This window comes from Balaenoptera borealis (genome assembly GCF_965194805.1).
Source record: "Balaenoptera borealis genome assembly, chromosome: 2".
NCBI lineage: Eukaryota > Metazoa > Chordata > Mammalia > Artiodactyla > Balaenopteridae > Balaenoptera > Balaenoptera borealis.
The window spans coordinates 168839216-168854085 of record NC_138867.1 but is presented as its reverse complement, the minus strand read 5'-3'; the positions used below and the strand labels follow the sequence as shown (position 1 = coordinate 168854085).

Below are 14870 nucleotides of genomic sequence, written 5' to 3'. Positions count from 1 at the left end.
GACAAGTATAAATAAAATATTCTTAGAATATACAAAAAAGAAATGAGAAGGGAATCACTTCTCATTTTTTCACAATAATTTTTATAGTGAATTTTTTTCTCTATAAAAATTAATGAAACACAAAGAAAGGGAGAAAGAGAGGAAATGAGGGACAAAAAACTACAATACAAATAACAGAAATATTACAATACAATACCAGAAATACTACAATACAACACCAGAAAACAAATAGCAAAATGTCAATAATAAGTCCTGTCTATCATTAATTACTTTAAATGAAAATGGATTACACTTCTCAATAAAAAGACATAGATCAACTGAATGGATACAACAACTGGATTTGACTCTTGCTGTCAACAGGAGACTCACTTTAGATCTACGAACGTAAAGAAGTTAAAAGCTAAAGGATTGAAAAGGATGGTCCATCAAGTACTAACAAAAAAAGAGCAGGGGTGGCTATACTAATAACAGACAAAATAGAATTTAATTCAAAAACCTTCACAAGAGACAAAGAAGAACATCATATAATGAAGAAAAAGTTAATTCACCAAGATGTAAGAATTGTAAATGTACATACATCAAACAGCAGAAATTCTAAGTATATGAAGCAAACACTGACATAATTGAAGGGAGAAATAGGCAAATCTACAACGGTAGTAGAAAACTTTAATACCACAGTTTCAATAATGGATAGCCAGACAAAAGCTCAATAAGGAAATAGTAAGCATGAATGATACTGTAGACCAACTGCACATAACAGACATATATAGAATACTCCACACAACAGGAGTAGAATATACTTATTTCTCATGTGCACATGGAAAATTCTCCAGGATAGATCACATGTTAGGCTATGAAACCAATCTTAAAATTTTTTAAAGATTGAAATCATGCAAAGTATCTTTTCCAATCACAAAGGAATAAAATTAGAAATCGATAGTAGAAGAAAGAGAAAAACTGGAAAATTCACAAATATATGGAAATTGAACACAACATTCTTAAACAACCAATGGGTCAAAAGAGGAATCAAAAGTGAAATGAGAAAATATATTGAGACAAATGAAAATGTAAATGCAACATACCAAAACATATGGAATGCAGCAAAAGCAGTGCCAAGGGGGAGGTTTATAGGTGTAAACACTTACACTAAAAAAGAATGAAGCTCTCAAATCAACAACCTATATTTTCTCCTTAAAGTACTAGAAAATGAAGATCAAACTAAACCTCAAGCTAGAAGAAGGGAGGAAATAAGAGCAAAAATAAATGAGATAGAGAATATAAAAACAATAGAAAAAAATGAAATAAAGACTTTTTAAAAAAAAAAAAAAAGATAAAATTGACAAACCCTAAGATAGACTAAGAAAATAAAGAGTGAAGACAAAAAATCAGAAATGAAGAGGGGACATTACAAATGATACCAAGGAAATTAAAAGGATTATAAGATAATACTATGAACAATTGTACAAAACAAACTGGATGATCTAGAAAAATAGATAAATTCCTAGAAACACACAACCTACTGAATCATGAAGAACTAGAAGATCTGATCAGACCTGTACCTAGTAAGGAGATTGAATCAGTAATCAAAAACCTCTGAAGGAAGAAAAAAAACAAAAACAGAACCACATGGCTTCACTGGTGAATACTAGCAAACATTTAAAGAAGGATTAAAACAAATTCTCCATTAACTTCCAAAAAATGAAGAGAAGAGAACACTCTCAAACTCATTCTATGAGGCCAGCATTAACTTGATATAAAAGGCAGACAAAAGCACCACAAGAGAGCTACAGACCAATATCCCTGATGAATACTGATACAATAATCCTCAGCAAGATACTAGCAAACTGAATTCAACAGTACATTAAAAGGATTATACACTAGACCAAGTGGGACTCATTCCTGGAATGAAAGGATGGTTTAACATTCACAAACTGATCCATCCCTAAATTAATGTAATGTAGGGAGGAAAAACATGTGATCATCTTAATGCAGAAAAACCATTTGACAAAATTCAACACCTTTTCATGATAAAAAAAAAAGGCCAACAACAACAAAGTAGGAATAGAAGGAAACTACCTCAACATAATAACAGTGATATATGAAAAACCCACAGTGAACATCATACTCAATGATGAAAGACTGAAAGATTTTCTCTCTAAGATCAGGAACAAGACAAGGATTCCCACTTTCACCACTTCTATTCAACATGGTACTAGAAGTTCTAGCCAGAGCAATTAGGTAAGCAAAATAAATAAAATTAATCCAAATTGGAAAGAAAGAAAGAAAATTATCTCTGTTTGCAAATGATAAGATCTTATATGTAAGGAACCCTAAAGATTCCACGAAAAGATCTGTTAGAGCTACTACATGAATTCAGCAAAGTAGCAGGATACAAAGTCAACACACAACAATCTGTTGCATTTCTATACAGTAACAATGAACAATCTGAAAAGAAAATTATGGAAACATTCAGTTTACAGTGGCATCAAAAAGAATAAAATACTTAGGAATAAACTTTATCAAGGAGGTGAAAGACTGTACAATGAAAACTAAAAAAACCTTGTTGAAATAAGACATAAATAACTGGAAACATATCCAATGTTCATCGATTGAAAGATCTAATATTTTTAAAATGTCAGTAATGCCCAAAGCAATCGACAGATTCGATTCAATCCCTATCAGTATCCCAATGACATTTTTTTTGCAGAAAATAAGAAAAACCTATCCTAAAATCCAATGGCAGTTAAGGGACCCCAATAGGTAAAGCAATCTTGAAAAAGAACAAAGCTAGAGGATTCACACATCCTGGTTTCAAAACTTACTGAAAATCTACAGTAATCAGAACAGTGTGGTACTGGCATAAAGACAGACACATACACCAATGGATTAAAATAGAGAGCCCAGAAATAGACTCTTGCATATATAGTCAAATGATTTTTGACAAGGGTGCCAAGACCATTCAATGGGGAAAGGACAGTCTTTCCAACAAATGATACTGGGAAAACTGGATATCCTCATGCAAAAGAATGAAGTTGGACCCTTACTGAACACCATATACAAAAATTAATTCAAAATGGACCTAAGACCTAAATGTAAGACCTAAAACTATAAAACTCTTAGGAGAAAACATTTAGGGTGAAATCTTCTTGTCATTGAACTTGGTAATTATTTATTGACTATGGTACAAAAGTTGTAAGCAACAAAAGACAACATAGACAAATTGGACTTTAGGTAAATCTTTAAAAATTTGTGCATCACATGATAATATCAACAAAGTAAATTGGCAATCCACAGAATGGAAGAGAATATTTGCAAATCATACATCTAAAGAATTAATATCCAAAATATATAAAAAATCCCTAAAACTCAACAACAACACAAACCACGCGATTCAAATATGGGCAAAGGAGTTGAATAGATTATTTCTCCAAAGAAGATATACAAATGGCTAATAAATTCATGAAAGGTTCTCCGTATCACTGATCACTAGGGAAATGCAAATCAAAACTATGATGAGATACTACCTCACACCTATTAGAATGGCCTACTATCAAAAAAAAAAAAAAAAAACAGAAAACAACAGATGTTGATGAGGATGTAGAGAAGCTGAAAACCTTCTGTGCTGTTGGAGGGAAAGTAAAATGATACAACCAATGTGGAAAACCCTAGGGAGTTCCCTCAAAAAATTAAAAATGTAATACTATATGACCCAGCAATTCCACTTCTGGGTATATAATCAAAAGGATTGAAAGCAGGGTCTAAAAGAGATAAATGTACACTATGTTCATAGCAGCAACATTCACACTAGCTAAAACATGGAAGCAACCCAAGTATACATCGATGGATAAGTGAAATGTGGTATATACATACAATGGAATATTATTCAGCCTTCAAAAGGAAGGAAATTCTGCCATGTGCTATAACATGGATGGATCTTGAGGACATTATGCTAAGTGAATAAGCCAGTCACAAAAGGACAAATACTGTATGATTCCACTTACACAAGATACCTAGAGTAGTCAAATTCATAGAGACAGAAAATAGAATGGTGGGTGCCAGGGGCTGAGGAGAGGGGAGAATGGCGAGTTAGTGTTTAATGGATATAAAATTTCAGTTTTATGAGATGAAAAGAGTTCTGGGGCTGAATGGTGGTGATGGTTGCAATCATTATGAATATATAACTACCGAACTGTACTCTTAAAACACTTAAGATGATAAATTTATTACTACAAAAATAAAATTGAAGAAAAAAATTATCTATCAAGCCATGAAACAACTGGAGGAGCCTTAAATTATTACTAAGTGAAAGAAGCCAATCTGAAAAGTCTATATACCGTATGATTCCAACCATATGACATTCTGGAAGAGGCAAAACTATGGAGATAGTTAAAAAGAAAAAGAAAAACAAAAATCCTTTCAGCGGTTGCCAGGGGTTAAGAGAGAGGGAGGGATGAATAGGTAGAGCACAGAGGATAGGAGAGTGGTGTGGAGCTGATGACGGGCCAGCGGTGGAGCCACATTGGGGGGCGGGGGGGGGGAGGAATGCAGATGGGAAGAGCTAAGGGAGAAGCCTCACTGCTAACAGCAGAACCCTACCAGCCCAAGAGAGCACAGAGCCTGCGCCCACCTTGGCTCCCTTCCCACCTCCATTCCTGCCTTGCCAGGTGAGCCAGTGAGGGGGTGGAGTGGGCTCAGCTGCTGACGTGGCAATGTAAGGTCGCAGTGCCCAGGACCCAGGCGGCTCGGCTTAAGGATTGGTTGAGTGGCCACGTTTACTGAGTCTGCAGAAGGTTAGTGTGTGTGTGTGTGGGAGCGGGGCAGGGTGGCAGTTCACTTTTGGAGATGTTCGGTTTTTAGATGAAGTGTTTTGTGTTCAAGTAAGATCTAAGGGGTGGATGTCCAGTGTGCGGACACCGTTGTCTGGAGATGGGGAAAGCGAGGAGGGCTGGATTCACCGGCATGTCTCCGTCACCACGTCTGTGAGACTCGCTGAGAACTAAGAGGGTAGTGTCTGCTGTCCACGCGCTCCAGCTTGAGCTCCTCCCCCACCCCAGGAATGGTGCTGTGGTGGAACAAGTCGGAATCCTTGATACGTGCCCACAATCAGGTTTTCCCAGCAAACTACCTGGGCTTGTGTCCATGTCTGATGCAGCACTGACACGGTTAGTAGAAACGCACACACCCACGAGAGTATGGAGCTGCCTCCACATTGAACTGGTTCAGAGGGCTCTAGTCCTAATGAAGTCTTTGCGGGCACACAGCCGGGACAGAGAAGGGCAGTTCTACCCTCCCCCAAACACCAGGAAGGTGGCAGGGCCCTCACCCCCTCCCTCAAACAAAATAATGAAACAGAGAGCGCCTCATCCAGTTCTGCTTTTTATTGATGTGTGTGTGCATATGAAGGGAGTCCTGAAAGACTGAGAGGTGCGGTCCCGCAGGGCCAGGCGTTCAGCGCACCTGGGCCAGGTTGTGTTTTTTGTACAGCAGTGCCCGCCTCTTCTCACGCTCTCTCACGAAGGCGCGCAGACTTGCGGTGGGGAAGGTCACGGCCGCAGGCTGGGAGCTGGCGGGGCCCTCCTCGGTCAGCCACGGGCACTGCAGGCACCTGGACGCGCTTGGGCGGCCCCTGGAGCGCGCAGGAGGGTGGCGTTAGCCGTGCTCCCGCCCACGGCGGGCAGGTCAGGTCATAGGGGGATGGGCCAGGCAGGGTAGGTGGGGGTGCCTACCAGGGGTGCGCGCACAGCGTGCTTCGGAGGAAGGCCACAGCGCCCCCGGACAGTCCCGCGTAGCAGCGGCTCAGCTGGATGAGCCCCTTGCGCAGGCCTTTCTGCAGGTCTCGCGTTCCCTCGCTGCTCACCGGGTACTCAGCGCTCAACCTGAGTGGGTGGGGGTCAGGTGACTGAGGTCACCCTCAATGGATGGGAGTCACAGGGACCTGGGGTCACCCTCAGTGGACCCCAGGCCTGCCCTTCCAGCCAGCCCTCCCAGCCCACAGGGCACGTGGAGACTTACATAATGAAGGCCGTGACACCTATGGCCCAGATGTCGGTCTGCGCGACGGCACCCTGGCCCTCTAGGAGCTCCGGAGCTGGGGACGGCGTGGGTGGGGGTCACAGGTGAGGGGCTGGGTGTTTGCAGTGGAGCAGGCAGGGAGACAGGGCTGGGGGAAGGGCTTGCTCCTGGCGCACCCCTCCCCCAGATCAGGCTTGGTGTCTGCGCCCTGCGCACCCATGGTCTCCACGTAGTCCTTGAAACTCTCCGAGGGCAGGACCCTCTCCTGGGCGGAGCTCTGGGCGTTTCCAAAGTCGATGACCTTGAGCAGGTTGTACTCTGTGACAATCATGTTCTCGGACCTGAGGTCTAGATGCAGGATACCCTGGGCATGCAGGTACTGGGCAGCACTTAGCATCTGCCACAGATAGTCCTTCACCTCTGATTCCGAGTAGGAGGACCTGGGGGCAGAGGGCCAGTTAGGGGGCACGTGGGGAGGGGCACCCAGGCTTTGTCCACAGCCGAGGGGCCACGGGCAAGCACCAGACTTCCCTGCTGGGCTTAGGAGGGAAGGCCCAGCTTTGCTGAGCCACTCTGGTTGGCTGGCCAGTGCAGGTGGGGCCAGGAGGTGGGCCGGAGGTGGACCACAGTGCTGGCGGCGAGGTCCTGAGCCCGGAATCCAGGCCAGGCCCCGCCCTCTCACCTCTCAGCCAGACAAGGGAGCAGCTCAGGCCCAGAGCACAGCTCCAAGATGAGGACCAGGTGTCGGGGGCTGAGGTAGGCAGCTTGCAGCTGTGCCAGGTGGGGGTGGCGCAAGCCCTTGAGGGTCTCGTATTCCCGCAGCACGGCAGTCCTGTCCTCAGGGTGGCAGGGCACGATCTTGGCAGCCAGCACGCGTCCACTGGCCTTCTCCCGGCACTGCCGCACCACGCTGAAGCGGCCCCTAGGGAGGAAGCACGGGCCAGGCTGGTGAGGAGCCAGCCCGCCTGGTGGCCCAGGCCGGACCCCACTCTCCTTCCCAATCTCAGAGAAGCAAGCCCAGGGGAGAGGTCCAGGACGGGGTGGCAGATGCGCTGAGGCAAATGTAGGTGGAAGTGATCAGAGGGGAGAGAGGATGGGGCTGGGGTGGGAGCCTGAAGAGCTAGTGGGGCGGAGGAGGCCATGACGCTGCCACACGCCCTCCCCAGAGGGCCCGCACCTTCGGATCTGTGTCTGGAAGGCGAAGGTCTGCATGCTGGGGAGGGGCTGGGCTGGCCCGGGGGCACCGCTCTCCTCTTCAGAGGCTGTGGGAAGGGGAAGCCGATGACTGGCGGAGGGCACCCCCGCAGCCCCATCTCCCCCAGCCTTTTCTCCCATCACCCCTTCCCAGGCAACCTGACAGGGGGGCCCTCTTTGAACCCCCGAACACTCTGACCTCTCATTCCTCAGGCCATTTGTGGGTGGGGGGCCTAGCAGGCAGAACCAACCATCCCAAGTGAGTGTGTGACTCACTGAAGTGGCACGGCGCATTCCGTAGAGCCCTGCAGAGTGGCTCACCCAGGTGGCTGGGCCCTCCCAGGAGGACCTGCTCCGAGGGGCTGCTGTAGGGGCCCATGCCCGCCTTGCTGACACAGGCCGTCCGGAAGGTGTACACCCCGCCCCGAGAAAGCTTGCCAGTGAGGTAGCAGCAGTCAAAGATGTCCGAGGCCAGCGTGCTCCAGCTGCCGCCTGGGCCACACAGGAGCGGGTGAGAGGCAGCCCAAGGCCTCCCCACTCCGTGTCAGGGTGGAGAGGCCTGCGCAGGCCACCCAGGGGCGCAGAGCAGCCAGGCGCTTCCCCACGATCCCCCCACAGCGACCCTGGGGTCCCCCAGGATGTGAGGATTCAGGAGTGGCCCCATACCTTCCAGGCTGCACTGCACGATATAGGTCACAGGGCCATACGACTCCACAGGCTTCCAGACCAGCAGCACCCCGTCCGCATACACCTCCCCGATGTCGGGGCGTGGGGAGGAAGAGGGGCGCTCTGCAGGGCCCACAGTCAGCAATCTGAGGCGGGCTCCCAGGAGCTCTCTAATGAAGCTCTGAGCCCCAGCCAGCCCTGCCTCATCCTCCTGCACCCTGCTGCCAGGCCCCTGAGCCCACCCTCACTTGGTCCGGTTCATTCAGAGGTCCTTTCCAATGCTGACTAGTAGGAGGGGCTCAGCGCCTCTCCTTTGAGGGGCCTCAGGAGGTGTCTGCTCTACCCAACCCCGCCAGCCTCCCCTCCCACTGGTGCCCGCCCAGGAACCCCATGGAATGGCCCTTGCTCACAGCCCGCCACCAATCCCAGGCTCTAGTCAGAGGGGCCTCTACTTTGCTGGGCTGTGGTGCAGGGCATGTGGGGGTTCGCCTCCTCTGGGGACCAGGTCAGAGGTCTGAGAGCTAGGCCTGCAGCCTCTGTCTTGGCTCCCCCAGAAACACACCCCAGCGCTGTGTTTTGAGAGCATGGTTTGACTATAATAGAGAAATAAAATGGGAAGCCGCCTCTTCCTGCATTTGCTGGAGAGACAGGGAGGGAGGTACCGTGGGAAATGCAAGGAGAGGAGCACCCAAAGAGGTGTCAGGGAGAGGGCCTGGCCAGCTCTGTCACCCTGCCTCCTGCGTCCCTCCCGGGAGTCCCGGTCTGCAGAGCCGGCTACCGCCTTCTGTGACCCCTCCAGGCCCCGGTAGTGCCAGGATGTGGATGCCTGGGTGGCGAGCATCACATTCCTTGTGCCCTGCTCGGCCTACGCACCTGCCTTCCGGAGAATGGCTGTGGTGGCCGCCGTCCCCAGTGCGTTGCGCACACTGCACGTGTACACGCCCAGGTCCTCGGCAGTCACCACCAGGATGGTCAGAAGCTGGAAGTTCTTGAGCGTGGAGGAGATGAGGAGGCGGCTGCTGCTCTCAAGAAGAGCCCCATCTGCAGCAGGATAGAGTGGACCTCGAGAGAAGCTCCCGACAGGTGCCCTGCCTCGTGATCACACCCTCTCTGAGCCTCAGTTTCCCTCTGTACAATGAGAGTAATGCCCTAAAGGAGCACCCGCTGCCTCCCTGACCCTCAGCCTCAGGAGAGCTCTTTACCTTTACTCCAGGTGGCCTGTGCAACTGGCTGGGCCGACACCTGGCAGGCCAGAGTCACAGATTGGCCCAGGACCACCATCTCATCCGAGAGCTCCCTTAGGAACGATGGTGCTGGGGAAGGGAGGTGAGGTGAGCTTTCAGAGGTGACCCTAAGCCTGAGAGCAAGGCCTGGACCCCGCCGTGGGGATACAGATGAGCCCCACCCCCAACCGGCTCATCTCCAACACCAGCGCCTACTCCAGGAAGGCTTCCAGGACTGCAGGGCCATGACTGCTGGGGCGCCAGAGTCCCCCGCTGTGTACTCAAGCCCCCATGGATGTGAGCTTCCCTCCGCCCTGCACGGTCTTGGCAGGGTTCCCTTTCCCCACAGTAAGGTCCCTTGGGCTGCAGTGGGGGCCCAGCCCCTGGGCAGTGTACCCACCTTGGTCTCTGCTCTTCAGGCCTGATAGGCGGAAGGAAGCTAGGCCTGCCTTCTTCCTGGGGGGGCCTTCCTTCTCCAGACCTGCAGTAAGGAAGTGGCCATGAGAGGTCACACGTTAGGGGCCTGGCTCCTCTGGGAGCATGGGAGGAAGGCTCTGGGGCCACTTGTGGCCAACTGTGGGATTCCCATGTGGCAGAAAAGCCCAGATCCCAGGGGGTCTTATTGAAAACGAGCTACATCTGCTGCAGAGGGCACCACCCTCCCTACCCCATCAGCATCAGCCCATCCTAGGCAGGGCCACCACGGGCAGGTAAGGGCAGCAGCTCAAGGGGCCACAGGTGCCTGGGGAGGCCTGGCTGAGAGCTCTGGGGTCAGGGAGGGCCCAGGGGTCAGGGATCAGGGAGGGCTGGTCTGGTTCCTACTTCCGCAGGGGTATAAGTGCAGTTGAATTACAACTGGGCCTCACATGCACATGGGGAGGGATCGAAGCTGCAAAGGTGACCTCGAAAACAAGCCACTGTGTCCCGGGAGGTGTGGGCAGCACCGGGACAGGGGAGGGGAGCATAAGATGGAGGGCTTCCTGCATCACTCAGGTGAGCTCCTGAGCTGTCCTTTTGGACAAGGAGCCCCAAGGTGCAGAGCGGGGAACAGGGATGTGCCCTGTCCTGGGGCAGGGTGGGGGTAGTAACCTGCAGGCCTGCCCCTCAGGAGGCGGGAGATATGGGCCACCGAGGCCCTCACTCTCCGGCGTAGCCCCAGCTCTGTGGTCTCCTCCAGCAGTGACTGCCTCCCGGGGAAGTGGAAGAGACTGCTGGAAGGGGGTGACCACTTGCGCTTGCTGCCACCAGCAGCCTCCCCGAGCAGGGCCTGCATGTCCTCTGGCTCCTCTGTGATCTCCAGGCTTTCTGGCGGGCCCAGAATACCCGGCCAGGGCCATGTGGCCTCTGGGAGCTCAGCCAGCTCCTCCCCAGCCTCAGACTCGGGGGAGGGTGGCAGCTCTGGCTCCACAGGCTTGGGGACCTTCTTGAAGGTCATGAACTCAAACGGGAGGTATTTGATGTCATACAGGTCAGACAAATTGAGGTAGGCAGGATCCACCTCCGAGATGTCCAGAGACACAGTGTCAGCCGCTTCCAGGTCCCTGGACAGGTCCCGGATCTGTACGAGCGACACCTGAGGGCCCCCACTTAAGTCTTCCCATGAGCTCACCTCCTGGGAGGCCCTCGGGAGGGCCCTGCCACCCTCAGGTAGAGGCACTGTGCTGGCCTGGGGTGGTGGGCTCTCGGCCCCTGCCTCCTCCTCCTCCTCCGAGGACTGAGAGGCGGCCCAGGACATTCTGGCCCACAGGGGGCCCTGACCCAGCATGCCACCGGCATCCCCACCAAAGGCAAAGGTGCCGTAGCCCACCACCCCCGCGTAGCCCCCATGGCATCCCAGGGAGAACTTCCGTGTGGTCGCCAGCTCCTGAGGCCGCTGTGGGCTGGGCGAAGACGGGGACGGGCCCTCTGTCTCCTGGGACAGGCCTTCAGTGTCCAAGGAGGGGCTGAGCTCCATGCCCGTATGGGAGGCTGGCTCTGGGGGTTTGGGTGGATCGGGCCTCCCGGCAAGAGGGATGTCCTTCAGCCCTCTCTCAGAGTCTGGCTGGGGGCTTGCTTGGGCTGGGGAGAGGGAGGCCTGTGGCTTTCCTGAGAAGAAAGGGCTCGGGGATGTCAAGAGGGGCTCTGTGCAGTGCCCTGGCGGGAAGGAGCCAGGAGGTTGTGGTGCCAAAGCAGCAGGGGTGCCACAGTCCTGCGGGGCAGGACTCCTCTGGGGTTGACAGAAAGGGGCAGCCTGCCCTCCACAGCTGTCCTGGAATGACCCCTCTTGCTGAGGGGAGCACCCATCACCACCGGTGGACGGAAGTAGTCTCAGCCCCTGCAGGGACCCCTCTGGGTGCTCCTCCTCCCTGGCACGCGCATCCCCTCCAGGCACGCTCTCTCCGTGGGCCCCCTGAGGGCTCGAGGGGCCCAGAGCGGAACACTGCCCCTCGCTGCAGGCCTTGGCAGAGGGGCTGGCCGTGTTCAGCCAGTCAAGGTCCAGGGAGCGGCTGAAGCCAGAGGCCTCATGGGCGCTTGCACCGGGCATCTGCAGGGCGGCCTCTAGGGAGGGTGCTTCGGCCATCAGGGTGGCCTGCTCCTCCAGCGCACGGTGCTCCAGCAGTGGCTCTCGAAGGCCGGGCAGGACGCCCGAGAAGTAGCCACCCTTGAGAAGGTGCCGCCGCCGGGCGGGGTGCCGTCTGCTGCCTGCGGACACGCCCCCCAGCTCTGGGCCCTCGCCCACCTGCTGGTAGAACAGGCTTCGGATGACACTCTGCCGGGGCACACAGCCCAGGGCAGCTGGGGGCTGTGCACCCTGGGGCGACGCAGGCCGAGGCGAGGCTGCGGCGGGTGGGCAGGCCTCGGCCTCCTCAGGCAGGCTGGCGGAAGGCCGCAGGAAGCCCCGGGGGTGCAGCAGCGGGGAGTGGGTCACCGGGGAGGGGGGCAGCGACTTGGCCCGGGCAAACGGTGCCAGCTCGTTGTCGGAGGAGGAAGAGCTGCTGGAGGAGGCACTGGCATCACCACGCAGGTGCCGGGCCACCCCGAGGGATGGGCTGTCGGGCGGGCCCTGGAGCAGCTCCGGGATGGAACGCATCACCAGGATGGACTTGTAGCTCATCAGGGAGCGCTGGGGGTGTGGAGGACAGGGGGTCGTCAGCTGGCTGCCCGCTGCCTTCCCAGCTCTCGGTGGGCCCAGAGGGGTGCTCAGGAAATGGTGGGCATTACAAGACGTGGGCCCAGGGCTCTGCCAGTTTGTCCCCATCTTGGCAGGGATGTTGCATGTTGCCCCACCTCACCCCGGTAGCAAAGACCTGAAATGAAGGATGCCCAGCCCCACTTCCCTGCTCTCCCAGACCCAGAAGGGGCACGCACAGCCTCATTCCCCTCTCTGGCCTCCCACCCCCTCCGCACCCCACCCCCTCACCCCCTCCACAGGGCAGCACAGCTCACCTGCCAGCGGCTGCGGGCCAGGAGGAACTTCAGCTGCTTGGTGTTGATGAAGTGGGCCTCCTCCGCAGGCACAGACTTCTGCGGGAGCCCAGGCGAGAGAGGCACGTTGTGGGGAGACCCTGGTGCACCCTGTGGCCCAGGCAGGCCCCCATTCTTCTTGGCCTCAGTTTCCCTCCCCATGAGCCAGGCCAGCCCGCGTTCAGCCTACTCACCAGGAACCAAGGGTGGGCAAGGCACTTGGCGGCGCTGGGCCGGGCCCTGTGGGGAGAGGAAGGCCGGGATCGGTCCGAGTGGTCCCTGGGGCAGGCAGGCATGAGGACCTCAGGCAGAGGGAGGGCGTGCGTACTCACTCCATGACCTTCTGCAGAGCAGCCTTGATGAAGTCCTGGGCATCCTCAGTGAGGTGGGTGGCCATGGGACTACTCCAGGACACCCGCCCTTCCAGGACATTCAGAAGGGTTGCTCGGTCACTCTCGCCAGCAAACGGGGACGAGCAGGTCAGGCTGAAAGCAGAGACGTGACTAGCCTTCAGTCGTGACCTGAATTTCTGGGTCCATGGGAGGCAGGTTGCCAGGACAGGGAGTGCTGGGTCTCATGGGGATGGTGGTGGCTGGGGGCTCCCAGCCCTGACTGGAGATGCCTCTTAACACCACTGTCATCCAGCCCTGAGAATCCCAGCATATGTCTCAGATTTGCCCAGAGATCCAGGCTCAACTTGGAGCTGGGATCCAGGCTAAGCCTGGAGTGGGTATCTGGTCCCAGGCTGGGGTGAGGATCCAGGCTTGGTCTGGGAAAGGGATCAAGGGTCAGCCTGGGGTAGGGATCCAGGCTCAGCCTGGGGCAGAGATCAAGGGTCAGTCTGGAGGGGGCACCTGGCCTTAGCCAGGGGTGGAAGGATCAGGGCTCCACCTGTAGGGGAAATCCAGGCTCAGTCTATACCACCAGCGTCCTCAGGGCAGCAATAACTGTTGTAAGGGGGCTCTGGACAAATTACCCATACCCTTTAGGGAAACAGCTCAGTGCTCTGCCCCGTGACCCAGCAGAGCTCCTCTGTGACAGGGTGTGTGTGAAAAGCTCTTGGCAGAAACCCCTTATCAGAGTTGGCTGACTGCATGTTCCCAAGATAGTTGCCCCTTAGGTCTCGGGTCTCTGGCCTGAGGAGCAGCCAGCAGTTCAACAGCTTCCCGTGGGCCTGCTGAGGAGGGGTCTGGGCTGGCTTTGGAGGAGACAGCTGACAGGAGCAAGGGTCTGCTCACCTGAGGTAGGAGATGACCCCCATGGCCCTGCAGGAAGAAAACCACAGCCGTGAGTCACCCCAGACCTGGCCTGGCGGGGAGGAGGAGGAGGCAGAGAGCGGGTGCCCCCCTACTCACCAGATGTCGGAGGTCTCGCTCACAGGGGTCTGCTCGATGATCTCAGGGGCCACAAACTCAGGAGAGCCGTACTTGCTGTACTGCAGCTCTGCCGGGGTGATTTTTTGGGCAAAGCCAAAATCGCAGATTTTAATGTCTTCCCGCGCAGGATGCACCATCAGGATGTTGGGGGGCTGTCAGGCAGAGTCGGGAGTGGGTGAGGCCGTACCCTAAGGAAGTGACTCCCAGGGCTGCCGGGCCTGGGGAGGACACTCAAGGGTCTTTGAGGGGCTGCCCCACAATGATGGTGAGGCCAGCATGGGGTAGTGGGCAGCCCCGGGGACAGGTTTCAGTACCATTTGGGGACAGCTTCTGCTCCATCAGACCTGCACCCCACCTGCAGGGGCTGTCATAACGTAGTGAGCTCCCTGTCCCCAGAGGTGAGGAAATCCTGACAGGGAATTTGGACGTGTTGGGCCTGCACCCTCTCAGCCTATAGGCTCCAGGCTCCCACCTGCCCCTCACTGGGCTCTGGGGGCACCAGGGAGCCGCATACCTTTATGTCCAGGTGGAGGATGCCTTGGCCGTGCAGGTAGTGCAGCCCCTCCACCAGCTGCTGGATGTAGACCTTGACCTGCAGCAAAGGCTGGTGCTCAGGTGAGACAGCCAGCCTCGAGAACCCCCTCTACTTACTTCCCTGCCTGCTCCCACCTACACTGCCTCCAACTCCCTCCAGACCTGAGCCTGGGACGGTGGTCCCGCAGGGCAGGTTACATGCAAAGCCTCACAGACCCCTGTAGCTGGGGGATTCCTCTGAGCCCCAAGGCGGGGCAGGTTTGGATGTGTGGAGCAGCCTGGGCAAAGCAAGAGGGGACTGGGAGAGCAGGCGAGGCCTGGTCAGCTAGTTCAGTGCAGTGTGGGATGGGGAAGAAGCGAGCCCAGGGCACGGGAGGGCTCTGAAAGCCCGACAGGAGCTGCAACACCCTGTGAGGCCCTG

At 54.2% G+C, this 14870-nt stretch overlaps 1 protein-coding gene across 15 annotated transcripts in view; it reads right to left on the bottom strand.

Moving 5' to 3' along the window:
• Nucleotides 1-5363: 5363 nt before the first annotated feature.
• The window catches only part of OBSCN (obscurin, cytoskeletal calmodulin and titin-interacting RhoGEF), a 245238-nt gene continuing 235731 nt past the window's right edge, over nt 5364-14870 (bottom strand). For 14 of the 15 annotated variants that reach the window (XM_082379271.1, XM_082379280.1, XM_082379279.1 and 11 more), the window contains 18 exons: nt 14430-14507; nt 13895-14067; nt 13778-13804; nt 12872-13024; nt 12734-12779; nt 12522-12599; nt 10185-12198; nt 9496-9576; nt 9075-9185; nt 8746-8913; nt 7873-7995; nt 7483-7698; nt 7190-7274; nt 6695-6934; nt 6229-6452; nt 6013-6088; nt 5727-5876; nt 5364-5626 (listed from right to left, as the gene is read on the bottom strand). In XM_082379271.1, the coding sequence (XP_082235397.1) occupies nt 5449-5626; nt 5727-5876; nt 6013-6088; nt 6229-6452; nt 6695-6934; nt 7190-7274; nt 7483-7698; nt 7873-7995; nt 8746-8913; nt 9075-9185; nt 9496-9576; nt 10185-12198; nt 12522-12599; nt 12734-12779; nt 12872-13024; nt 13778-13804; nt 13895-14067; nt 14430-14507 (4221 nt within the window). In that variant the 3' untranslated portion in view covers nt 5364-5448. The remainder of the gene's footprint in view (nt 5627-5726; nt 5877-6012; nt 6089-6228; nt 6453-6694; nt 6935-7189; nt 7275-7482; nt 7699-7872; nt 7996-8745; nt 8914-9074; nt 9186-9495; nt 9577-10184; nt 12199-12521; nt 12600-12733; nt 12780-12871; nt 13025-13777; nt 13805-13894; nt 14068-14429; nt 14508-14870) is intronic. The other variant, XM_082379281.1, reaches the window with a different exon arrangement.